Consider the following 26,126-nt stretch of genomic DNA (forward strand, 5'->3'; position numbering starts at 1 on the left):
ATTTTCTGCAGTGACCCTACCAATTTACATTCTCATCAGTAGTGTACAGGGATTCCTTTTCTTCCATGTCCTCCCAGCACTTGTTATTTCTTGTTTTTTTTTAAAGTTTTAATTTTAATTCCAGTTAGTTAACATACAGCATTATATGTTATTCCTTGTCTTTTTTATTCTAGCCATTCTGACAGGTGTTAGGTGATATCTCATTGTGATTTTGATCTGCATTTCCCTGATGATTAGTGATGTTGAGCATCTTTGTGTGTGCCTGTTGGCCATCTGTATGTCTTCTTTGGAAAAATGTCTATTCAGATCTTCTGCCCATTTTTAAATTGGATTATCTGGGGGATTTTGATGTTAAGTTGTAGAAGTTCTTTATGTATTTTAGATACTAACCCTTTACTGGATCTATCATTTGCAAATATCTTCTCCCATTTTGTAGGTTGCCTTTTTGTTTTGTTGATGGTTTCCTTTGTTGTGCAAAAGCTTTTCATCTGGGTATAGTCCCAATAGTTTATTTCTGTTTTTGTTTCCCTTGCCTCAGAACACATATCTAGAAAAATGTCGCTTTGGCCAATGTCAGAGAGATTACTGCCTGTACTGTCTTCTAGGATTTTTATTGTTTCAGGTCCTTAATCCATTTTGAGTTTGCTTTATGTGTATGGTGTCAGAAAGTGGTCCAGTTTCCTTCTTTTGCAGGTAGCCTTCCAGTTTTTTCAACACCATTTTTTGAAGAGAATGTTTTTCCCCATTGTTTATTCTTGCTTCCTTTGTCACAGATTAATTGACCATATAAGCATGGGTCTTTATTCTGTTCCATTGATCTATGAATCTATTTTTGTGTCAGTACTGTTTTGATTACTACAGCTTTATAGTATATCTTGAAATCTGGAATTGTGATACCTCCAGCTTTGTTCTTTCTCAAGATTGCTTTGGCTGGCTCTGGAAACCTTATATTTCTCCTGCTTCTGTTTCTGTCTATCCTCTTTGATTTGCCCGAATCAGACCACTAGCTGAATATTAAAGCTACTTCTATCCTTGGGGAAACTTTTTTTTTCTTGTTTTTAATCTACCATCAGACTTTGGACTCAGTATGAGATGTGTAGCCTCATTGGTAAATATTTTCTTTAGGGGTTGTCTGCCCTAAATAGGCTTTGGTGGCCCAAACCATGTTCCTCTTTCTTTCCTGCTTGAAGCATGCTTCCTGTGGTCCTGTAAAGAAAAGAGAGAACTGGCATACCCTAAACTCAATGACTGATTCAGCCTTTGCAGTCTCAGGCTTGCCAACTTGCCCAGGTTCTCCTTGATGACAGGATATTCAGGTTTCCTATTTCCAAAATCTATCATTATTGGTATCACAGTGTTTTATATATGAAATTACAATACTATCAATAAGTACATTTACAAAAGGAAAAGTAGATTAGTCCGCTACTAGAGGTCAATGAAGTAGAGATTGGGGTAGGAATTGTCCCACAGTGTAATTGAAGACTCTAAGACCTTCATTTTATTACTGTCAGTATCTAGCTAATTAGTTTTTTTTTTGTTGTTGTTGTTGTATATGTCTATAACATCCATAAACCTGTATGTGTTCCAAGACTTAGAAGTCTTAACCTTGGATCCAGGATGGATTTCAGGGTAAAGTCTTTGAGCCCCAAGAATTATTTGTGAAGATAGTATGAATATCCATATGCATACCTGTCTGTACATTTTTCTAAGAAGATAATCTGTGACTTTCATTAAAGTTTCAAAGAGTTCAGTGACCCCTAGAAGGGTTAATTAAGAACTTCTGCCATTTAGATTCCATGGCAGTCTTCCATCTTCAGGTAATTTTCCTTCCTGCTGTTCTGATTCACAAGATTTTGCTACATTCTCCTGCTTACTTATCTCTTGGGCTATAAAGAATGATTACCTTTGCTGCAGAAATAAGCTGATTGTCTTTTAAAAATGATTCTTAACAAAAGATGTACATCAGGTTTAATGGGGAGTGTTTCAATAAAATGTATTGCCTTTTTCCCCCTCTACCCCACACGTTTACCCTAAACCTACAGAATTAGAATTTCTGGAGATGGAACCTGGAAATTTTTATTTTTTTAAATATTCCATAGTTTTGGTACATACCCCTGATTATGAACCACTGGAATACAGCGTTGATATGCTTCCAAAGTAAGAATGAGGGACAATGGGAATTTGGAGTTAGGGTGGGGGTACATTTGTGAAAGAACTGGGTGACGTAGGCCTTAGCACTCTCTTCTGAAGTCTTAGATATACCTTAGTGCTCCTGTATACTCCTATAGTATACATTATGCCAGACCAACAGTTCCTGAGCTGGGCTAATTTAGGAGCATCTGCATAACTTAGGAAGAATCAGACCCTCTTTTCTCAACACATGACTAACATAGGCCGTATATTCTGGTATTTGGACTACATATATAGAATTTAACCTACTCTTCCAGCTTGCCTGACTTGGTTTCCTGACTTTGCTTTACAGACAGCAGTGGTCCTTCCAGTACTGTGTCCAGTGCTGGTCCTTCCTCCCCTACTGCAGTGGATGGTAACTGCCATTTTGGCTTCAGTGATCAACCTTCTGTAAGTTCACACATGATTGAAGAACATCAAGGCCTTGGGATGCTCCCTGGGAATGGAGAACAAGAGTTCCCCATTGAAGGGATTCAAGAGCCTATTGAACCAAGCCAGTCTTCACAAGAACCACCTGTGGAAACCAGCCAGCCATGCCAGGAAGTTTCTGAGGAGATCGGTCAGCCATGCCAGGAGGTCCCTGACATCAGCCAGCCATGCCAAGACATCCCTGAAGAGTTCAGCCAGCCATGCCAGGAGGTCCCTGTCATCAGCCAGCCATGCCAGAAGGATCATGATAATGTTAACCAGATATGCCAGGAGGTCCCTCAAATCCACCAGCCATGCCAGAAGGCGAGCCAACTGTGCCAGAAAATCTCTGAGGAAGCTTGCCATCTTTGCCAGGAGAACCCTGAGGAGGTCAGCCGGCCATGCCAGGAGGTCTCTGTGGAGGTTGGCAGGCTGGCCCATGGGTTCCCTGTAGGGGTTGGTGGCCTGGTCCAGGAAATTGGTGTAGAAGTTGGCAAGCCAGCCCAAGAGATCCCTGAGGAGCTCAGCGAGTCATGCCAGTTCTTTGTAGAGGTTGGCAGGCTAATCCAAGAGGCTTCTGCAATCAATCTGTTGTCTCAGGACATTCCTGAGGTAGATAAACCATCCCAAGAGTTTCCTGGGGAGGATGATCTGCAGGTACAGGAGGTCCTTGAGGTTAATCAGCAGTCCTGGGTGGTCCCTGAGGTGACTGACCAGCTGCCTGGAGAGGATATTCCCCAAGCCCAGTATCAATCTAGTGATCCAAACCCTCAGAGCCAGTCTCTAGCCTGTAACCAGCACTCACCCCTTCCACCAGCAACATGTGATTAATCGTGTTCTCATTAGTGGTGTCACACTATACCAGCTATTTGAGCTAGCAACTTTTTCTGTTGGCTAACTCACCTACCAGTGTAAGACCTTGGATCTCACCAGAGGTGTCTGAGGAAGCAGTCCTCTTGGCATGAAGCCAAGAACTGTGCCCTAGCTGGGCTTGTAGGGGAGCCAATTTCATGTTCAAAGCAACCATTGACTCCTCATATGGCCATTAGACTTGAATAGGATTTCCATAAAGGGGTGGGCTGAAGTATCATTACCCAACGTCCTCTGAGCATCCCAAGAAATTCCAGATTGTTAAAGGAAATGCCACTTAACTGCTGAAGACACCATCCGGGGACATCAAGTGCAAAAGGGGACTCCCGGATCTCCGCTTTCTGGGGAAATATTCACAACTTCTCAAGGTACCCTTAGACCATATGTGCATTCAGGAAAATTTTTGTCTTTGCTAGCACTCCTCAGGTGGGCCTAGGATGGCTGTCTGAAATGTCTGGGGAGGGGGGCGGAAAGAGAGTCCCTTTCCCAAACAAACATCCATTGTGGCCATTAATCTTTAGATTGGGTTTATGGGTGTTTTATATAACATCGCAAGTTCCCCCTCTGCCCCAGTAGTGTTCCTCTGGGCAATAGCTCTAGGGAAAAATAGGTATTAGATTGCTGTGAAAATTTTAAGAGTAACTACTTAAAATGCTCTGGGGGTTCTTGGCCAATCTGTGAAGCTGGGTCTCCTTTTGTTGTGGGGCTACTTGGCTTAAGAGATGCTGTAGCAGAGAAAATCAGGTTCTATTTTAAGCAATCAGCAGAGATCAATATTGTACAGACATGAGGAAAGATTATATATATTTCTGTAGTAGTGCCAGGGACAGACTGGCCAAAGACCAAACACTCCAGGGTCCCCAAGAGGTTTTTCGTTTTATCGTTATGTCTTTAGGGTCAGGTGTGATTATGAAGCTTTTCCCAAAGATATGGGGATGGGAATGGGTATGGGTAGGAGGAATAATGCAGTCATTGCAGTGGGGTGGCCAGAACATTATGAGTGCTCAATAAATATGAAATAATACAAATGTTGATGGTGGTGATGATGTCCTTGTGAATTCAAGTATGAATATGACTATAAATCAATCATGTGTGACTGAATTAATTTGAACCAGTCAAAAGCTGCTATTGTTGAGTGGGAAGGAACTATAAAATAAAGAGATCAGGGGGGTGCCTGGGTGGTTCAGTTGGTTAAGTGACCGACTTTGGCTCAGGTCCTGATCTCACAGTTCGTGGGTTAGAGCCCCGTGTCAGGCTCTGTGCTGACAGCTCAGAGCCTGGAGCCCGCTTATGATTCTGTGTCTCCCTCTCTCTCTCTGCCCCTCCCCTGCTTGTAATCTGCCTCTCTCTCACTCAAAAATAAATAAACATTTTAAAACATTAAAAGAGATCAGGCATCCCAGGAGGGCCCTATGGCAGTCAGCCTACCATCCTAAAATGTCTTAAATGAGTAGTGTTGTCGGGGACAGAGTTTCTATTTCTGTGAAGCAGCAGTGGGTACTTGCCTTCTCACCAGATCTTTAGATTCACCCTCTTAATTTTCCACTCTGATGATTTGGGGTGAGTGTCAAGGAGGAGTTGATATAAAGGGGTTATGGTCTTTCTTTACCTCCTTGACATTTACACTGAGAAAGCCCAGCACACTGGGAGGGCTGGAATATCCCCTTCCCCATATATTTACATTAACAACCTGGCCTCTCCTGACATACCTACGACTATAAAGGGTTTCACTGCAAGGGAAAAATCCAGCATTAACTTCATGGAAATTCTAAATGCACAGGTGAGTGCTCATGACAACCTCAATAGGCTCTGGATCTCTTAGGGCTTCTCAACTCTTTGACTCTTTGGTGTTCCCTTATCCAGGGTATCTGATGCTATTCAGTCCTCAGCTCTTGACCCCAAGTCAAGAGTATGCAGATCCCCTTCCCAGACACCCTGCCCCTCTCTTCCCTCCCCCAAACCAAATGTATCTCCCCACCCTAGGCCCCTATTCCTCATACTCTGGCATTCTCATTTTCAGAAATTATGCTGGCTCCCCATATCTTTTCTACCTTTGTCTACCCGATGTTCTCTGGCTTCCCTGGGTCCTGGAGCTGCTTCCAGTTATCAAAGACATCAAAATCAATGACAGTGCCAGGAGAAGCAGAGAGGTAGAAGCCAAGGTCCAGCAACTAAGCAATGTGTAGAGTCAGAAAAAGCCTAAGCCTCACGACAGCATCTGTAATGAACTTGATTTTATTGTTAGAGTTGGAGGCGGCTCCATTACAGCAGCTGGGAACTATAGCAGGGAAGTGTGGGGAGGAGCAGAGCACAGCAGCAAAGGGAGGGTGGGAGCTAGGAAGAACACAGGCCGGCTCATATTATTTTCCACACAGTCATTTGGCAGAGAAGCCGAGCCCTGACGAGTGTCTGGATTTCTCAGTCCGGCGATAGTCTGGCAGGGCTGCTCATTGGCTTGCTTGGGGAGAGGTCCTCTCCTGGGGTGGTTTCTTCAGCCTGTTTTCATCTTACTCAGTAGGAGTTCAGCTTTAGCTCAGCTTTGTCTCCCTCTTCCCTTCCTCTCATTTTCCCCAAGTTCTCTGGCATAGCCTCTACCTCCCAGATCCTCTGTCCAAGAGTTTAGGGCTGGAAAGGCAGCCAGTGTTCCCATTTCAGCTGCAGGATGGCATAGTGGAATGTTGGGGGGAGTCACACATTGCTGGGGTGTCAAATGTTGGGATGTCAGGCAGTGGCTTATTTTTAACCCATTACACACCAGGCCACAGCAGATGACCACATGCAGAGAAGCCAAGCAGGGGATGAAAAGGGATGAGGATAATTGGAATGGGTAGGTGAAAACGTCAAAAGGTCAGGGAGCTTGGAGGAATTCTGGGATTGGGGCTGGGCTCTCCTTGCCCCTCTTGTGCTGCCCAATAGGCCTGGTCTGGGCACAGCTCTGGGATGTGAATGGTATGAAGCAGGGGCTGGGAGGATAAGCAACTTTCTTCTCTCACCAGTCTGTTGGTCAAAAGAGCTTCAAGTTTTGTATTGAGACATTCAGATATGGTGGGGGGCAGTGGGACAGTATAGCAGTGGTTTACCCCTAGACCCCTGCTGGAACCCAGACCCCGGTGGGTAAGGGAATGGGAGATGGAGGAAGGGGCGCAGCTCTGGGTACCTTACTGACAGAATCCTGCCCCAGGTCACATAAATTATTACTGGAAATTCTTCCTTGGGTTGCTAAATAGAGATAAAGAGGTCCCTGGGCTTGGGGATATATGATCTCCCTCCATGAGGGAGGAGGTTGCTGAGACCCATCCTTCCTTCCCACCCAATACGAACATTTGGTAGTGTTAGGAGAGGGTGTCACTCCAGAGTTCTTAGGCATCAGATGACCTCCTATCCTAATTTCGTGCCCTCCCTCTATCCAATCCCTGTTGCCTTTGGTTTTGAAAATCCCGTTGGGTATGGATGAGGGGGAGGGACAACCTCTCCCATTTAGCCCAGCCCAAATTCCCACAACAAGACATCCCGCCCCGTCTCCCCCACCCCAGCTCCCGTGTCCCTCAACCCCAAAGGACTCAGCAATAGCCATTCTCTAAGGGAGCTGGGGAAGCAGATTCCTGGGGAAAGGAGTGTGGTTCTTTCAGAACTCAATCTTGCAGGCTGGAAAGGACTCATCTTGCATGACCACGGTGCTGCTGCTAGCCAGGACCAGAACATTCAGTTGTTGCTGCTGCTCATGAGTCTGCTGGTACCATTCACGAGTCACCTCCGTGTCATGGGTAGGGATTAGAGTCACCTAGGAGGGAGACAAGACATGCCTGATGTGACATTATGAAGGGAAGGGAAGTGAGGGGGATGGGGCATCACACCTGATGGTCTAGGAAGTAGTCCCACTGCCCATAGAAAGGGTTCAGTTCTTTTATGAATACAGACTGTGTTCCACTGAGTAAGCTTTGACCAGACCTCCTCCTTGGCATCCCTTGCCACTCACCTGAAGATTCTCCCCCCATTGGGCCTTGCCCTCCAGCAGGGCATCCAGCACAGCCCGGCTCGGCTCGCCATTGACAGGGTCATTCCCACTGACCACATAGTAGGATGCACGCACTCGACGGAAGAAGTCAAGGTCAGCAGTCTTGCCACTGCAATGATTCGGGATATAGGCGAGATCCACGTATACAGGGGAGCCAGAGCTGCCCTTGGAACCCAAGGCCGCTGTAGAGACAAGCCAGGACTCATTGGAGAGGTAAAGTAGACACTTTTAGCAATCTTCCACAGTTTCTCCTACTCCTGGAGTCTTTGACCAGCCACACCCAACCCCAACCCACAATCTCTAACTTTTCATGTTATACTTACATGATCCTGCCTTGAGTCCATTGACTAGGCCTTTGGACATGGGGCTGTGTCCATCCTTTTCCTCTGCTGGGGTGACTTGGCTTGGAGTGCTGCGTGGTCGGGGTGGGACCCGGGATGCTCGATCTGCAGGCCCTTTACCAGGGGTGGGTGAGCGTTTTCCCCGAAGATCCAGACGCCGGGCAGGAGATGCTGGCTTGCCCCTGCCTGGGGCCCTGCGCCCTACTCTCCCCTGTGCTTTCTCCTTCTCACGTAGTTTTTCTACCCTTCCAGATTCTGAGCTGAGCCCCTCAGGGTCAGCCATGCACACATCAGGGCGAGGAGGGGATGGGCGGGGGTCTGGCTGAGGGATAGGGGGTGGGTCATGGCCAGGCCTGGGATGGTGAGTCCCACTAACCCCTCCAGCTTTGTCCACAGGCAGGAAGTCCCCATCTTCATCTGAGTCAAGAGCTGCCTCAGCTGTGATGGATGGACACTCCTCAGTTTCTGGTGGAACATCAGAATCTGATTGTGAGGAGCCTGAGTCACTGGCTGATGTTGGGGGTGTCTCATCAGCCACAGGGCATGGGCCCCCTGTGGCCCCTGGGCCCCCTGCCCGGCGCCGCCCTCCCCTCCCTACTAGCCGAGCATCTTCAGTTGAGAGGTCACCTTCATCTGTGGATTGGGGCAGAGGTGGGTTCAGAAAAGATGGGGAGAGTTCCCCTCGGTGGGGCCGGAGCTCAGCAGCACATCCCTGGGGCCCAGCCTCAACCTCAGGGGAGACACTTCTGGGTTGGCCTCCAGAAGACCCTCCAGGGCACAGTGGCTGCTCAGGGGAAAGAAGTGTGTCAGGTCGGGAACTCCTCTCGGCTCCCTCAGGCCAGGCCCCACGTTCCCAGGCAGGGCAAGTCTCAGCTGCTTCTTTCTCAGCCTTGGCCAGGGCAGGGCCTGGGGGGTTGGGGCTGGTTTCAGTTGGGCCATTGGTGGCACAATCCCCAGAGGGACTCTGGAATGGGCTTGGCTTCTTGGTGGCAGCTCCTGTGCATTCCAGGCGGCAGGGCAGAGTGCTGTCATCCATGTCTCCAGGTAAGCTTGGAGCTGGAGCTGGGACCAAGTCCAGTGAAGCTGGGGGTGCTGGGCTCAGAGGAGTGAGGTCCCAGAGACTTTGGGCAGCTGGTTCCATTCCTGAGACCAGCTCTCCAGACCCCCGTTCTGCAGCCTCCAGGCCAGGAGGGAAGCGCTCAGCCACACTTGAAATCACAGGTGTGGTGGCCTCAGAGGAGGAGCCTTCAGACAGGGCTGGTGAAGCAGGTCTTGGCAGACTGGAGAGGAGAGGAGCCCCAGGAGAGCTGGGTGATGGGAGCTGGGGCAGTGAGGAGTCCAGGCTGGGGGCCTTGGTCACTTCGAGGTACTCATCATGCCGGGCTCTGGTGGGGGGACCCGGAGCCAGAGCCAGAGCTCGGTCCCCAGAGAAGGCAAGGGAGCCACAGGGTGCTGAGCGGGGTTCAGCAGGAGAGGGCAGCTGTGGGGGAGCTGGCTGCAATGAGGAGAAGCCAAAGGCTGAAGCAGGGAAGTCCAGGCTGGGTCGGGCAGGGCCCAGGTGTGAGTCCGAGGGAGGGCTGGTATGTGCCTCACTTTCAGGCCACAATGTAGGGGGCCCTGCAGGGATGGGGTGAGGGGGACTCGGGGACTCAGCCTCTTTCTCTGGCTGTTCCCGTGCTCCCTTCTCCAGCTCTGAGTCACTAGTGCTGTCATCCCAGTGACCCTGGCCTGATTCCTTGGGTGATGGGGTTCTCCTATCTGGGCTACAGCTCAGGATATTACCATTAAGAGAGGGGCTTGGGCCTTTGCTCAGGGGGATAGGAACACGGGGGGGCACTGCAGGTGGCGTGAGGCTGGGCTCCATACTCGGACCCGGCTCAGGCTCTTGCCTAGGGGGTAAAGTGGGTCCCGCCAGGGCTGCATAGCTAAAGGTTGGAGTGTCAGATTGGAGGCTCTTGGGTGAGACAGGAGATGAAAGCTCCTTCTCTGCAGATGGGTTTCGGCCAGCAGCCTCCTCCTTGGCTGAGATGCGTGGGGGCCAGTCCCCAGCTGCCCCAAGCGGAGGCTCTCTAGTGGGGCATGCAGGGCCAAGCCCAGTAAGCATCATCTGCTCATAGATGTCTGCGTACTGGAAACTTCTCTCATCAGGATAGGGTGTGGGCTCTCTCTGCTCAGGTTCTATCTGTTCGGGCTCCTTGGTGGGATGGCTTTCACTGGCCTCTGGAACCTTTGAGCTTTGAGGGCTGCTGCCAGGAGCCCCAGCCCCACCTTCTTCTTCTGTCTCCCCTTCAGCCTTGCGATAGTCCTTCCCCAAGGGAGAGTATGGCCCACCTTCCAACTCAGCTGCTGCCTCCTGGGCTGCAGCCACCACACTGTCATACTCAGTGGTGCCCCAGGAGAAGGGTGCAGGAGTGTGTGGTTCTGGGGCAGGCGTGGGGGGAGCTGGAGCTGGGGAGAGGGGTGCAGGGGGCAGGGGTCTGTCCTTGGGCACCCATGGTGGGATGTCAGCCAGCCATGAGGGGGTGGTGGGTTCGTTCCTCACGGGTAGCATGGGCTCAGGCTCTGGGATAGGGCTTTCTTGTCCAGGAGCTGGAGGAACCCTCTGTCCAACCACCTCAGGTGGGGAGGCTGGAGGAGAGATGATTTCAAAAGGGGAACGGGTCAGCTTGTCTTCTTCCTCTGGAGGAAGCCCAACTGGTGACTCAGCAAGCCAGCGCTCCACCTCCAGTCCCTTCTGTGGTGAGGGCTCCTGAAAACCCTTGAAGTCTGAGGCCCAGGGGCTCTGAGGCGTGTGCTCCAGTGGGGGCACTTCTTGTTCATCATCTGGCCCCTCATCAAGGAAAGTGCTCTCCCGCTCTTCTGTGTACCGTGGCCGGGCCCCCTGGCCATCCAGCTCATGAGGGAACCAGACCTTACGCTCACAGCTCAGCTCCCTCCAGTATGTGTCCTGCTCCAGGGCCACATCCTCTCTGCCCCTCCAGTACCTGTCCTCCTGCTCAGGAGATGTGTCCTCCCATGTCCGGGCAGGCTCTTTCTGTTCTCCAACTGGCTCATCTCTGGATGGAGATGTTTCTTGCCACTCCTGTACCACATCCTGCTCCTTCCAGTACTTCTCTCCCTGATCCGGGGCCTTGTCCTCATGCACTGGGCTCTCTTCCAGCCCCAGAACTTTGGTCTTCTCCGGCAGAGCTTCTTCTTCCTGTTGCACAGCCTTAACTTTTTCTGGAGATTTTTCCTCTAGGATCTTCTCCTTTGGTTTCATGGTTTTATCCTCCTGCACTGGGCTCTCCTGCTCCTGAGTTTTGTCCTTCTCTTCCAGAGCCTTATCTTTCTGTTCAGTGGCCTTATTGTTTTGTTCCAGGGCTTCATCCTTCTGTCCTAAGGCCCAGTATTTTTGTTCTAAGGCCTCGTCCTTCTTTTCCAAGGCCTCCTCCTTCTGTTCTTGGGCCTTGCCTTTTTGTTCTATGTCTTTTTGTTCTAAGGCCTTATCCTTCTGTCCATGGGCCTTGTCCTCCTGCTCAGGGACTTCGTCTGTCTGTCCTAAGGCCTTGCCCTTCAGTTCAGGGACCTTGTCCTCTGGAGCCCTGTCTTTATGCTCAACGTCTCTGACTTTTTGTTCTAAGGTTTCACCTTTTTCTTCTGGGATCTTGTCCTCCTGTTCCAGAACCTTGTCTTTTTGTTCTAAGTCTTTGTCTTTTGATTCCAGGGCCTTGTCCCTTTGTTCCAGGGCTATGTCCCTTTGTTCTAAGTCTCTGCCTTTTTGTTCTAAAGCTTTATCCTGCTGCTCTACAGCCTTAGTCTTCTCTTCCAGAGCCTTATCTTTCTGGCCAATGGCTGTATCCTTTTGCTCTACAATGTCATCCTTCTGCTCCAGAATTTTGTCCTGCTGTAAGACTTCATCTTTTGGTTCAGGTCCCTTGTCCCTCTGCTCTGGGGTTCTGTCTTTCAACTCTGGAACTTTACCTTCCCACTCCATGGCAATGCTCTCCATGGCAGGGCTTGGCAAAGACTCAGGACTCTTGGTGAGGGAGCTGTCAGGTGTCAGAATGTGTTCACCAGGGCTTGTGATCACACCAGGTGAGTGCTTCTCATCTCCCAACAATGTAGAGTGAGAGAAGGAGCTGGTAGGTAACTTTCCATCAGGGCTCTTATCTGTGATGTCTGCCAGTACAGAGTAACCAGTGGTCCCATCTGTGGGAGGTGACAGTGTGGCTGCACAGGGTTCTGGAATAGATGTACGCACCAGGTGCTGAGAGGTGTCCTCAGCCTGTATCAGAAGCCCCTTTTCTTCCTTTCCAAGACTTAGTTCCCCAAACTGGAGGGTGCCAAGGCTTTCTGGAGAGAGCTGCTTAGAAGAGATATCCAGAGAGGTCTCCTTGCTGGGACTCTCTTCCGAGAGAGAAAGTGACTGGGTGTCTTCTGGAGATACCTCTGGCCAAAGGTCTTTGTGTAGGTGCTGCTCTGTCAGGCCACAGGGAGACCTGGGGATGGCTTCTTGGTTGGCTGTGTCTGGTGAGACCACACTGAGTACAGATACGGACTCTGCATCTTCAGGGGAGAGGCTTTGGTCAGGAAACTGGAGCACCCCATCTTTCTGAGTTTCACTAGATTCTTGGAGTGACGTTCTCAAATCTCTGGAAAGAGCTTCTGTTCCCAGAATTGGGCCTGTGGGCTCTCCTGCCTCCACAGTCTCAAAGACTATTGCTTTGTCCTGTTCTGGCAACAGCTGGATAGTGCAGCCTGTATGTTCTCCAACGATGCTGACAGGTGCTTCCTGGGCATGGGGGCTCCTGGGAGGAGGCACCTTTCCCTCCTCCAATGTGACCTCTTCAGGCCCTGTCTTAACTATCTCCTCTGCAGCATCTTCCTTGCCCATACCTGGTGTACTCCTAGTTCCTCCCCAGGAGCCTGCTTCCTGAAAGTCTTGGGGCTCAGACTTTTCTTCCACTGGGGACTGATGAAAGGGTGTGTGGGTGGCACTGGGTGGGCCAGATGGTGGAGGAGAGGCCATCTTCACTGTGCTGTCATCTGGGCTAAGGCAGCGCTCCTCCACTTCTCCAAGGACTGGTTCCCCTTGATGTAGGGTATGCCCAGGGACACCAAACACCGGGGTTCCAAACTGACTGGGAAGTTTCTCAGATATCTCTACATTTGTGGTCTCCTCCTCTTCCTCTTCCATGGCTCTCTCTCCAGGCAAGCCTCTCCCTACAATCTCTCCTTTCTTCTCTGACTCACCAGTCACAGAGAAATCCTCACAGGGTGGTGATTTGAAGCCCTTGTCTTCTTCCAGTGAAGAGGTAGGTGAGATGGTACCAGCTGATGGCACATAGTCCAAGCCCTGAGTGGCTTCAGTGCGGGATGAGGGGATGCTTGTAACTGTGTCAAGCAGCAGGGAGCTCTTGCCTGTCTCTTCTGTCTGGGGAGCTGTGAGTGAAGCCACAGATTGGTCCTCAGCCACGGATGTGGCAAAGGAAGAAAGCTTGTCGCATTCAGTGATTGAAGTGGCCGAGGACACATGTTCCTCTTCAGCCAGAGGGGCGGCCACCATGTTGGGGGGGTAGGTGAGTTCAGTCTCTGCTGCTCCATAGCCTTTGCTGGAGGTGACAGGAACAACACTGTCTGTAGGCTGGCTAGCCTCAAAGGGGCCAGGACCCTCAGGCTCAGGGAGGTCATAAGTACTTGTAGGAAATCTAGGTGGAGCTGGACGTTCCTCCGGCTCATCATGAATCTCTTCATCTGAGATGGTTTGCTCTGTCTCTGAGTAGCCAGGAATTGTCTCATCCTGGATGTAAGAGACATGCTCAGTGGCTCCTGCAGGTGTGGCCAGGCTGCTTAGGAATGATGAGGTTTCCTTCTCAGGAGCTTTGCCCTGGAGTCCTACTTCCCGGCCCCCGAGGGCCTCCCTGATCCTTGGAGTTGCCTTCAAGGCTTCCTGCATATGCTTTTGGTAAAAACCTTCAGCCTTTGTCTCTTCCTCTTCCTCCTCATCTGAAGGGTGCACCTCCTCCATTTCTTCTAACTCAGCCTTCTCTATCACATCCTCCTTTACCTCAGGTTCACTTTCCTCTCTGGCTTCTATTTTATCAGGGAGCCTCTCTGCTTCCTTCTGCTTCTTTTCCTCCCAGGTATCTTTCTCTTCCTCTGTTTCAGCCCCAGAGTCTGGGCCTCTATCCTTGCTACCTTGTTCTTCAGGGGTGTCTGGGACAATCTCTTTCTCCTTCATCATAGGCTCTTCTTGTTCCAGCCGTGGAACAGAGGGTGGTATCTCCTGGCCGGTCGTGCTTGGGGGTCCCTCCTCTGCAGTGTCTGGAGGGAGTGGTTTCTCTCCTAGTCCTAGGTCCCTTTGTTCAGCCAGCAACCCTCTCTCCTCACGCTTCATCTCCTCAAAGTCCTGTGTGAGATCCTCTGGTGAAGATAGAGCCAGCTCCCTGTGCCCACTGACTGTTGGAGGTGGTACAGCCCCCTTCTGGGCTGGGGGTGTCCGGGGCTCAGAGGACAGCTCCTTCTCCCCACGGGCAGCCCGACTCTTGTCCACTTTGGCCCTGCTAGGGGCCTTGGCTTTGTAGAGGGTCTTACGTACCTCAGGGGTAAAGGGCTTCAGGTCTGGCTTGGAAATTTTCTTGACCTCAGGTTTGGTATCTTTCCTCTTCTCCTCTTTCTTGGCATCCTTCTTCTCCTCCTTCCTTCCTTCATCCTTCTTGAGCTCCTTCCTCTCCTTCTTGATCTCTTTTTTCTCTTTGTCTTTTTTCTCTTCCAGCTTTGAGATCTTTTCTTTTAGGTGCTTCTTCCCTACCTTGTCTTTTATCAGCTTTCGCTTCTCTGCCTTCAGTGCCTCACTCGACTCTGTCCTCACCCTTTCAGGCTTGGTAGGCTTCTCTGGGGGCTTCTCAGATGACTCTTTTACTTTTTTCTCTGTCTTGGCTAACTCCTTGGCTAGTTCTGAGCGGGCCTCCTTGGCTCCCTCTTCAGCCACCTCCTCCCGTTTGGCCAGCTTGCTTACAGCTGTCTTGGCAGTGGCCTTGAGGCTCTCCTTGCTGTCAGCCCGCTGTTTGATTTTGCTGGGTTTGAGGTTGGCAGGCACAGCCCCAGAGGCCAAGTCTTTCTGTGTAGCCACAGGGTACCGCAGGAAGTCCAGGTGCCGAAGCTTTTCCAGGCCCTCCAGGATCTTGTTCTGGGGTGCGTTCCCTGGAAAAAGCACACGTACAATCTTCTCAGTGGGATTGGCTGGTAGCCAGACAACCAGAGCCGTGATAGAAGTCAGGTAGGGCACTGAGATCTCAGCCTCCTTCCCATTAGCCAACACAATGCCTGTCTTAGCTTTACTATTGCCTGCCCACTTTTGCATGAGGAACTGCATCTCTTTGCTGTCCTTGACAGGGTTGAGGACATACATGTCCAGCCGTCCTACACCCATCTTGTGGAAGAGGGTCAGTGGCTCAATGGTGTTGCTGACCACACGGTACAGAGGTTCGGCCTGGATGCCCAGGCGGTTTAGGTGTTGCAGAGTGAGGCAGGCCTCCTCAATGCTGCGCTTGGCTTTCCGGGAGGCATCAGGCAGCCGCAGCTTATCAGGCACATTGAAGAAGACAACTCCAAGCTCAGGGGAGATGAGGTTCTTCACCCAGTCACTGTAGCTGCTGGAACCCTGGGACTGCTCCTCCTCCAGTTCTGCCACTTTGCGCTGCAGGAGTCCATTGATGCCTGGCAGGTTATCTGCCCCAATGTGTGTGAGCAGCACTGAGTCAATGCGGTCCAGGTGCCGCACCAGCTTCCAGAAGCAGGACTTGCGATCAGAGCCACCATCCACCAAGATGTTGAAACCATTAACGGCAAAGAGGGCAGAGTCTCCACGGCCACCCGGGAAGATATAGCAGCAAGGCTTAGAGAGTTTCAGGAAGCCCCCTGAGGTGGGGGGCTCTAGCAGGTCAAAGGGAGATGGCACATCCACAGTCTCAGAGACGTACTCGGAGAATTCAGCCACACCATCCATGGTGGGCAGTGTGGGCTCAGGGTTTAGTCGGAGGTGCAGGGTCTCTTGGGAACTGGATAGTCCCAGGTGGCTCCAGTCTCCCTCCCCTAAGCAGGAAACGGTGAGGAAGGCCTGGATTCCAGGGTCTCTATTGCTGAGCAATTGGGCAATCTAGAGGAATGGGAGATGAAAGGCTGATCAGGTCAGGTAAACAGCTGGGGTTGCCTTAACCCAACTCAGATTCAATCTGCTAGTCTCCACCTCTTTGCGAGGCGATCACCTCTTATTTTTCCGCCAGAGTTCCCAACCTTCAAGCAACATGAGATTTCCCATCCATGGATCCCTCCCCACAGCCCCAGTCCTACCCCAGTTTTCATTCCTCCCAGACTCAGACATGGCACTTACCTCTGGATTGTGAAGGACCTGGGCAAAGTTCTGATAAGAATAGGTGCCACTCTGTAGGATAAGGTCTCCCCCGGGCTCTAAACTTTGCCCACTCAAGATCAGTAGTTTGTGAGCTGATTGACTGCTAAGGAGATGGTGAACCTATAATGGAAGGACAAGAGTGGTCATGGATGTGGGAAACTCAGGGAAGGGCACTGGATGTTCCTGGTTCCCCTTAGTACTGCAAAGACATGCTCCCCACTAGTAGGCCCACAACACCTCCAGTGTAAGGCTGGGGATCATAAAGCAGCCTAGATGGTTCAAAGCCAAGTCTGGGAATTCTTGGCCTTTCAGCAGTAGTACTGGCAGGGATGGGTTACAGCACTTCCAACAAGCCCTTGTGGCAAGGCACAGGCCCTGGCCTTACCTCAGAGCTGATGCTGTCGGCACTGGGGTTTACCAGGATGACAGTCTCAAGGATCTCACTCTGGTGGCAGAGGGTCCTCTGGCCTGAGGGAGAGATGCAGGATTTTGTATTGAAGAGAGTGGGTATAGTAAAAGGGAAGAGGCATTGTGTGGGAAAGGAGAGAAAAGAATGTACAGTCAGAAAATGGAGCTGAGGGGAAAGGAGGCTAGCAATCCTTAGATCCTGCCACTTTGGATACTGCTGAGTAAGGTCTAGGAACTGGCTCCTCCAGCCCTTCCCTGTCAGGGTTTCCTCCTCCCTTCACCCACACTGACTGTCTTCTCTCCTCCCTTCATCTGCCACACCCTCTGCCTGCTCAGTCTGGTACCCCCACCCCCTCCGCTTGAAACTCCTGCCTCAGGCTGCCCTATTGACAAGAAGCTTTTGTCCCTCTAGAGCACTAAGCTCCTGGTGCTGCCTGGGGATGGGGGGCTCAGCTGGAGGGAGGGCTCCTGGGGTTGTGATGCTTACTCAGCTCTCTCCTCAGTAGCCTGCCTCTGCCCTGGGCTTTCATGCCAGTAGAGTGCCTGGAAACATGGAGATGGGCACTTTGCAGTGTCTACAGACTCCCCATCCTCCTTTCCATTCCCCATCCAAGGCCAGAATTCCCATTTTCCAAAAGACTGTTTCTATTTATCTGAACCCTTGGGTTTTTACAATTCAAAGATCAGAAACAGGAGTATAATTTCTTGTTCTGTTCTCTAGTTCTTCAGAGGCCAAGCCTGAGCTCACAAGCATGCACACAATCATGCTGTTCCCACCACCAAAGGTTACAGCTCCCTCTCCCACCTCACCTCCATGTCCCCAGGCACAAGAGAGGCCTGGTACACTGCCCCACAACCCATCCCTTGTGAACAGTTTCTTCTCTCATCCTTGCCCCTCTCCTATGAGCCCTCTGCGATGGAGATGGGAGTTAGGGGTCCACAAACAAGACACAAATAAGGAAGGAGAGATTCAGAGTGTTCCCCAGGCCATGGAGAAAGACAAAACAGCCTCAAATGCCCTGTCTGCTTCCCTCTTGCAGACTCACATGAAACACCGAGCAATGCAGCAAAGAAAGAAAGTGGCAGGTTACAAGATAATGGAGGATGCTGCCATCCCCTGCTCCTGCCCTTCCTAACTGCTGCACACAGCGGCGTTACCTTGCAGAAAGAGAGTTGAACAGATGGCCCGGGAGTGAGCTGTCTGAAAGATATTGGTGGGAGTGCTCATAATCTGTCCCCTAGACCCTCTTCTGTGATCCAGCTCTTTCCTCTTCTGGGGCTTAGGCATGAGGAGCCTGGGGCCAGGGCCTTTGTTAAGAAGAAGAATCACAGTGCCAGGATCAGGCAAATCTGGCAGCAGAGGGCTGCACTTGCAGCTGCAGGGGAAATGAACTGTAGATGTGTCCGAAGAACAAACCTCATAGTGGGTGGGTGGAGCCCAAGAAGAGTTCAAGGGTTCTCTTCTATTAATTTGGGAACTGTGGGAAGCTTTGAGGTCAGTTCAGAGGATGAGAACCACCTTAGAGACAGGCTGGGGCAGCTCTTGGGTAGATGAGGGGTATCAAGGTTCAGGGAAGGGCCAGGCTAGCCCTAGGCTAGTCGTAAGTAGTTCAGATTTAAAAGGGCAAATCCTACCCTACCCGAGACATATACACACAAGGTCACACATTCGAGCTAGAATGGTCTGAAAGAAGAAATCTGTGGTACAGACTGATTTGTTTTCTATTTACCACTCTTCCTCCACCAGTTGACCATTCCTCACAGTCCCTTGTGTATAACTACTAGACTTCTCTGATTCCAGTTAATGTCTTGGTGAAAGACCTTGTTCTTCACCCATGTGCTCTCCAGTTCTGACTGGCAACTACATGGTCTATATCATGCACCCTTTTGAGGCCTAGGAGAAAGCCCTATTTCTCTTTTCTGCTCCCCCAGCAATCCCACTGAAAGGAATTGACTTGTTTTTCCTTTTTCTTTCATATGAGGCAGGGACACTTCCCCTTGGCCAGTGATGCTGTGGGGGTGGCCTGGGCCGCCAACGCTGAGCAGGCAGGAGGGCAGGTGTCTCCGCAGTGAGGCAGAAGGGGAGGGGGGGCCGCTTGGGCAGCTGCAGTTTGCCGCAGTGTGTGAGTGTGTGTGAGTGTGCGCGCTGAGCTCAGGCTCCAGCTCCGCCCCCACCCCCCACCCCAGCATGACAAGTCATTTTCTTGGCTGCCTCTGCATGGGGGGTGAGGAGGGGGGGACACAAGAGAGGGAGAAGAAACTGGCGCCTCTGTTCCAGAGCCCCCATCTTGGGAAGAGAAGCGGCGATGGGGTGGGGGTGGGGTTGAGACTTGGAACCTGTGGGTTTGACAGGACTGGGAATGCGGGGCAGCTGGCTGCCGGGGAGGGAGTGCTCTCAATCTCCCGAGTGGCCTCTCAATCTCCAGAGGGAGCCAGAAGCGGGGGGCTTAGAGTCCCAGTCTCAAGCCGTTTACAGGGAATGGGGGGTGGGGGGTGCCGCTGCAAATAGGTTGGTCTATGAAGAGGCGCGTGCCACGTCTTAGTAACCCTTTCTTCCCTTTTTTTCCACAGTGTCCCCCACCTTGCCTTACTTGGCAAAAACTCGCTATCCCGCTCACCCCCAGCATTGGAGCAGCTGAGCAATCCAGCAGCTGACACCAGAGACCCTCCCATTAGGCGCATTCCCATAACATCCGCCTTTCCTTCAGATTCTTCTGCCTCTGCCCAAAGACATAGCCCCCAAAGTCCTCCAGCACCCCGGGCTACCAGGCAGAACCAGAGACACCACCCTCTGCTACTGCCCCTAGGCTGATGTCTCCCAACCCAGCCCAGCCTGAGAGGTGGACTGTCACAGTCCCGGCCCCACTGGCCTCTGCCTGGTCCTGGGTCCAAGCTGACCCCACAGCCAGTAATGTTCATCTTTTCTCTCTGTCCCCCCTGTCTGCCCACCCTGCTGGGCAAATTCCAAACACACAAGATTAGGTATCAACTCCTTTCCCGCTACCCCTACCACAGCATTCCCCTATCCCCATGCAAAGCCCTTTGGTTTGGTTCTTACCCTGGGGTGTGGGCGGGAGCCCCTCATGGAGGCTGCAGCTCCGGCCTCAGCCGGCAGCTTCAGGGAAGAGTCTGCCGCACTTGGGGTGGGAGTGGGGGGGGGGCTTGATGGGGAGGGCGGCGCCTGGGCGGGGAAGAGGGGCTGGTCCATGACGAGGCACTGGAGACTTAACTGTTTATTTGCCTTCACAGTGTCAGTGCTCTGATGCTTCTGCTTGGCTGGGGGGGGGGGGGGGCGGGGGGGGGGTGTTGCTGAGCAGTTGTCTAGTAAGTCAAAGAGCCACGGTGGTCTACAACGGCCCATAAGGCCCTTCTCCCCTCAACACTGCTTCATCAAGAAATGCCCTTTTAGCATCAGCCAAAAGACCAAAGTCCTGTGCTATGACACACTGCAGGGATACAGGAGGTGTGGGCTGCCTGGGCCCTCCCCCTTCCCTCAGGAACCATCTGCCGCCTCTCCCCTGAGACCCAGGGAATGACCTTCAATCCCTGGAGGAGCAGGAGACAAAGGGGTTGGGGACCTGAAAGAATGGAATAAAAGTGAGGGGACTGCTTGAGATGAAGGCTGGGGATGGGGTGGTGAGCACTGTGGGCTTTTGAGCCACATCTGCAGGAACCAGGGAGGGTAGAAGTCTCATTTTAGGTTGCAGTGTAGGTTGAAATTCTGGAGTAGACACATGGTCCCTAGCCCTTCTGAGTGGGGCACAGGGACTCTGGAAGCTGCATGTAGTTCTGTGTCAATGCAACACAGCACAGTAACCACACTAGCACTGATACTTGGAATTCTTGGGTCTTTAGATCTGAAGAGGCTGGGCGCTTTCTGCTTTTCAGTGAGAGAGTTAAAAATGACCAAGGAGGATCACCAGGGCCCCAGGCCCAAGTGAGATTTTTTTTTTTTTTTAACTATAGGCCAATTATTAAGTGCAACATAAAGTACTCTTTGGATCAAAAAAAAAAAATCTTATGACTTCATAGGGTATTGGGTCCCTGTGCTCTCCTTTTCTCTGCACTTTTCTATTTCTCTCTCTGATGTCTCTTACACTAACTTAATCCTTCCATTGTTGGCTGTTTCCCTTAGTCTCTACCTCTGTTTCAGCACTCAAAAGACTCAAAGGGACGATCTTGAGAACTCTAGCATACAGTTCCAACCCAGTGATGCTCATGCTCCCATAGAGTCCTTCCCTGCCCTCTTCTCTTCCATCAACCCTCCCCAGTTCTGGCCAACTCCTAATGCCTTCCACACATTGACATCCACCCACTCAAACCCCAGCACCAGCCCCACCCCTGCCCCAGACTGCCAAAAACTGCTTTTGAAGGTCAGAGAAGCCAAAATAGTCTCTGCTCTCAGCATCCCCCCTCCCCCCCTTAACTGTAGCCAGAGGAGAGGAGGAGCTGAGTCACCAGGACTGGAGGGGGGGCAGGGAGGAACAGAGGAGGAGGAATCTTTGCTCAGATCCGGAGATGCAAAGCAGCAACATGGCAACAGCCCCATTTGGATTGAGGAGGCCATCTGCAGAGATACACAACACAAACCAGGCTGAGTTCTGAGCATCACAAAAGGAAAACACTTCCCTTCGGCAACTTCATATTTTGTATTTCTTCCCACTTCAAATCTTCTATCTCCTATCTGCTTTCTAGGGCTCTCTGAAGTGTGCTAAGAGGGAAACTTGAGTAGACATTTGGCTAGAGACAAAATAACATTTCCCAGCCAATGCAGAGCCCCCTTATTCTCAGCTGCTACCCCTAAGGGCCACACCCTGGGCATTGTTCCAACTCACACTGGAGGGTTTTCCTTCAACCCTCACCCTCTGAACAGCCACCCACCACAACTGCCCCTCCACCTGCTGTGTTCCTAGGCTCTGCTGCAATGAAATGGTGAGATGCCAAAGAGAGGCCTGAGCTCACACATAAAACGCGACTAGAAGTCCTGGATTTGAGACCTGACTCTACCAATTTATCGGTCATGCCATTAAACAAGCCACTTAACCTCTCTGAAAGCTTGCTTCCTGAACTATAAAATGAGTATAGTATTAATACCATCATCTAATAATGCAGTGAGGAATGAATGGCATAAAAGATGAAAAAGCGCTTCATTCCTAGAATCCTAACCCTGCAGCGCACAAATGCCACTGGAATTTTGTCTCCTTTTTGTAGACTTATGATCAGAATCAAATTGAGATTAAAACCAGAATCTCAGACCAGACCAACTCTAGAGTACCCCCTAGCTCCCAGGTAAACCCAAAGCTGGAGGTGCCTGTAGGAAGTTAAGTACTTTCATGTTCGCTGCTTTCCCGGTTCAGACAGCAAGGCAGAACCCCAAGTTGTAGGGGCCAATGAACTACTGTATTAATTCACAACGGCTTTCATGTTTGCAGAAGGAACAGAAATACCACTTTTAGAGCACATTAATGTTAGTGGAGACTCACACAGAAGGCCTACAAACTGATCCTTCAGTGTATGTTTCTTAGAGTCTTAGAATATCAATCATCAATTATAAATTAGGAAAGTCTCTCCCTTTCCTATAGGTGCTCAATAATAAAAGTATCAGAGTGTTGTTTAAACTCAGTTTTCCACTGTCCTAATAGTTTCTGGGTCTGTTTCATAATGCTTGGAAGCTCCAGATTTTCTGCAGGATTAGAAAGTTAGGCTCCAAGTCACCACTGGAGACTACCTGGCTCAAAATTCACCTTGGAAAGCTTTACCAGATTTGACCACTAGAAGGAGCTGGGCCACTGACACTCCATCAGTGGGTCCTTGCTTTTCTGTGTTTGAGTGAAGAGTGGAGAGTGGATAGGAATGATTGCACTTGCCCTGACACTGTAGGATACGTATTTGTCCCTTTTCTCAGCCTTTTGTCCCAGGGTCGAGGAGAGGTGAGAGGGATGGTTGCCTAGCCTGTGGATTGGGCAGAAAGGATTAAGCCATACCATATCCCCTTGAACCCATCACCGCAGCCTGGTTCCCTTTGCTACTTGGCAAATGGGAGGCTGAAGGGCGGGGCAGTGTCTGCAGCTGCTTTGGGCTGACTGTTGTTTGTGGGGACAGCTGAAAGAAGAGCCAGCAGGGGTGGGGCTGTGGCTGTCTTGAGCCATGTGGGTTTTTCCAGGAAATTCTCCACTGTTCTCCAGGGACATAGGCCACCATGAAAATGTCCAAACCTTAAAAAAAAAAAAAAAAATCCAGTAGACTAAAGTGAGCCCTGATCTTAGGAGTATGGTCCTAGGCCCCTGAAGGACGCCATGGCGAAACTGATTATAAAGATCAAGTAGGTGTTTATATATTAGTGGTTATTTCTGAGAAATGCCTGAGCATAACTATGCATCTATCTGTAAGCATCTTTCCAAGCATCCCTGAATGTTAATCTGAAGAATGGCTAAGCATTTTGCTTTAAGTTTTCTTCATTCTTACACCATTCCAGAACGCGGCCTACTCTTAAGTTTCTGTGGCCCAAAGGACAAAATTAGAGAATTCAGTGTGAATTGTTAACATCAGCACATACCCACCAAACTTCAATTCAGTCATTAATTTTATCCACTGTCATCCCCTTATCCAGCTTGCACCAGAGATGGTAGGAGTAATAAATGGCAAAACTGTCGATTTTCAATCATCAATGCTAATGGAGGAAGCCATGACATGAATAATTCTAAACAGAAGGCAGTCTCAAAACAGTGAGTGGCTAGCTTCACAGGAAGCCAGTCACATCAAAGAGATGCCAGCTTCACATTTTTAAAAATGCTGCACATATTCCTAAGATAATGGAACATCGGTCATATTAACCCTCTCATCTCCTCTCTCTAGGAACGTCTCTAGAAGAGTCAGTGATCAGGGAAATGACTAAAAATGTGGCAGTTAGCAGGAGGAATAGGAAGAGAAGGGTTGGTGATTACCCACTACACTGGATAATTGAGACTTATCTGTATAAGATAAGAATTCAGTCATTTGGTGGCAGTGACTGTTGAGTTGGATGGATTTTATTTTCCATAAAGGCACTGGCACATGGATTGGTGTGTCAGCATTTACCGATAGCATGACCAGATGCCCAACACTTTTATAGTGGGATATAGGCCTTTCTGCAGTCTCCCCACAGATACTGCCATGGAATGACATTGCCTGAAATATTTTCTCAAATTCCTAACTCATTTCTCCCACTCAGCAGAATGGGAAATTGAATCCTGTGGACTTGGATTTCGGAGCCAAACCTCAGAGTGTGACTATCTCTTGTAGCGGCAATCCAGGAGACCCTGCTTCAACCCTGAATTTCATGGTGCTCATCAGCTTTTAGGACCAGGATTCTGCTCTGTTCTCAAGAGCTGTTGGATGACCCAAAGGAGGAACAAGGAATCCTGAAACCTGGAGGGTGGGGCTGTGTAGACTGAGGGAAAGGTGCTAAGCAAAGATCCGGGAAGGTAACTGGGGCACTCACAGGTCTCTATAAAGGGAAGCAAGGAGGCTAGGATATACAGAAAGAGGAACACACACACAAAAAAGAGTGGATTTTTGCATGGGAGATGATTAATCACTCAAGAGAAGTACCTCATTCCCTTAGTGCATGTCAACAGCTGTCCATAAACCACCCTCTTGTCAGGTAGAAATTCTGTTCTCCAGGCTCCCTCCACCATCATATCATGTGTATGCAAAGAGTCCTGGGTATGCGGAGGATAGCCTCCTAGCTTTCCAACTTTCCCCTCAGTAGTCCCTCCCTTCTGCCTGACCCAAACCTCCCACAAAGCCAGCTCTGCCAGGGAGACTGGACCTCTAACATTCTGTAACCAGCCCTCACCCCAAGAACTTGAGACAAATGACACTAGTCCTAACCTTTGACCTCGGAGGAGAAGTGAGCTAGGTGCCGGGTAATGAAGAGTCTCAATTGTTGGTTCAAGTCAAAGGATGATAAGTCAATGTTCCAGGAGAGAATCCCTGTGAGAGAGAGAGAGAGAGAAAAAAAAGAGAGGGCTCTAGATAAGGTCAATGGGGATGGACTTAGGGGAATACTTCCAAGCTCATGAGGACAGGGAGAGGATAAGGATTGCCATGATCAGCCTCAGTGACGTCTTTAAGAAAGGTGGCTAGTGCCTATGTCTATTTCCCATCCTGTGTCTTTCTTGAGCTTTGCCTGGGCCAGAGAAAGAAGGGCAGAGGTTAGGCTAAACTTGGTCATTAATGAGTTTGTATGTAGTAATTTTCTTGCAGAATTGCCCAATTGTGATAGAAGTGACACTCAAGGGCCAGTTCCCAGATACTGGGGGCTGCCTTCTTGGTCTTTACAGCTAAATAGTATTCTAGTCTCTCCTTCTATGCCCCCTCTTTGCCTCCACCCCTCCGCGGCTTGCTTCCACCCGCAGGTGGCTCCGCAGCACTGCGCCACAGGCAGGCAACTGGAGAGGGAGGTGAGGGCTGAGGAGATAGTGGCCACGAAGGTCACTCTCTCAGGTTTACCGCTGGCACTGAGAGATTTGAGATTTGTCTGGGACGTTCAGAAAGCACACTGTTCCTGTTCAGGGACCTAAAGAAGAAACTAAGGTAGGAACATGGACTCTCCAGGGGATGGTAAGGACTTTCAAGACATCCGACCCGAGACACTGCGGGTGGGAGGGGTGTGACCAGAGTGGCCCCAGGGACTGTATAGAGCTCCCCTGCCTCAGGGAGATTGCGGAATGCCTTGGGGTGTACGGGAGGGATGGGGAAAGAGAGATGTTAGTAGCTAGAGAGGCTATGCACGACATGGAAGATGCAGGTGACATGCACTGATGATTCAGATTAACAAGGGAGGGCAGATCTCAGGAAGTGCAACCTAGGGATGGAGAATGCAGACGTACACACAGATGGCGGAAAAGCACGGGATGGAGGATGCCCCGAGCACAGCCAGGACAGCGGCTCACCTTGTTCAAGGTGGGCCCGCACGGCCCTCAGCTGACTCTCTGTACCAATATCGCCGATCACGATGAGCAAAGAGTGTTTCCGCAGGTCCCAGCGTGCTGCCGCCACTGCGGCTCCGGCCTCGCACAGCGGCTCCGCGGGGTTCTGAGCTAGCGGAGCGCCGGGGTTTCGGAGCCCCAGCCCGGGACTTGTCTCCATGGCAACGCCGCTAGGCCGCCCGGGCCCAGCCTCGGTCTCCATGGAAACTCCTTTGGAGTGCTAGGCCGGCAGCGTCCGCTGCAGGCAGAGTGTGCGCCGTTCTTAAAGGCCGGCGGCAAGAACCGTTCATTGGCTGCTGCCTGTCAGGGGGTGGAGCTCTGGCGCCGCAGGGGCAGGGTTGGGGCAGCGACGCTCCGGCCTTGCGGACTCCCTTGGTCTTGGGGTGGTGGCCGCCCGCGTCAGCCCCCGCTCGTTTTCCACGGGGAGCGCCCACTCCGACTTGGGCAGGGGTGGGGCTCTGAGGGACCGGGTGGAGGGGCGAGTCGATTGCCTTGGCGCCGGAAGAAGCTTCTAGTTAGGATGTTTC

At 50.9% G+C, this 26,126-nt stretch overlaps 3 protein-coding genes across 28 annotated transcripts in view; 2 read left to right on the forward strand and 1 right to left on the reverse strand.

The window, feature by feature from the left end:
- The window catches only part of PPIP5K1 (diphosphoinositol pentakisphosphate kinase 1), a 44,670-nt gene extending 40,170 nt beyond the window's left edge, over window positions 1–4,500 (forward strand). For all 22 annotated transcript variants that reach the window (XM_043555578.1, XM_043555574.1, XM_043555586.1 and 19 more), the window contains one exon: window positions 2,483–4,500. In XM_043555578.1, coding sequence (XP_043411513.1) covers window positions 2,483–3,429 — 947 coding nt within the window. In that variant the 3' untranslated portion in view covers window positions 3,430–4,500. The remainder of the gene's footprint in view (window positions 1–2,482) is intronic.
- A 1,187-nt stretch (window positions 4,501–5,687) lies between these two features.
- On the reverse strand, window positions 5,688–25,878 carry MAP1A (microtubule associated protein 1A). 4 transcript variants are annotated; one of them, XM_043554070.1, is made up of 7 exons: window positions 25,564–25,878; window positions 24,500–24,601; window positions 16,605–16,687; window positions 16,199–16,339; window positions 7,807–15,964; window positions 7,445–7,665; window positions 5,688–7,249 (listed from the first exon to the last, which is right to left on the reverse strand). In XM_043554070.1, exons 1-7 carry the CDS (start codon window positions 25,799–25,801, stop codon window positions 7,094–7,096), a joined length of 9,099 nt encoding a protein of 3,032 aa, XP_043410005.1. In that variant the 5' UTR covers window positions 25,802–25,878; the 3' UTR covers window positions 5,688–7,093. The 4 variants fall into 4 exon arrangements, with proteins under 4 accessions (XP_043410005.1, XP_043410008.1, XP_043410006.1 ...); XM_043554073.1 differs by lacking the exons at window positions 24,500–24,601; window positions 25,564–25,878 and adding an exon at window positions 19,686–19,777; XM_043554072.1 differs by lacking the exon at window positions 7,445–7,665 and having other exon boundaries at window positions 7,068–7,249.
- TP53BP1 (tumor protein p53 binding protein 1) overlaps window positions 25,042–26,126 on the forward strand; it is a 95,559-nt gene continuing 94,474 nt past the window's right edge. Inside the window, exon 1 of one of the 2 annotated variants that reach the window (XM_043554079.1) lies at window positions 25,042–25,204. The gene's annotated coding sequence lies outside the window, so the exon portion shown is untranslated. The remainder of the gene's footprint in view (window positions 25,205–26,126) is intronic. The other variant, XM_043554075.1, reaches the window with a different exon arrangement.

The sequence above is a fragment of the Prionailurus bengalensis genome, chromosome B3 (genome assembly GCF_016509475.1).
Source record: "Prionailurus bengalensis isolate Pbe53 chromosome B3, Fcat_Pben_1.1_paternal_pri, whole genome shotgun sequence".
In the NCBI taxonomy this organism is placed as follows: domain Eukaryota; kingdom Metazoa; phylum Chordata; class Mammalia; order Carnivora; family Felidae; genus Prionailurus; species Prionailurus bengalensis.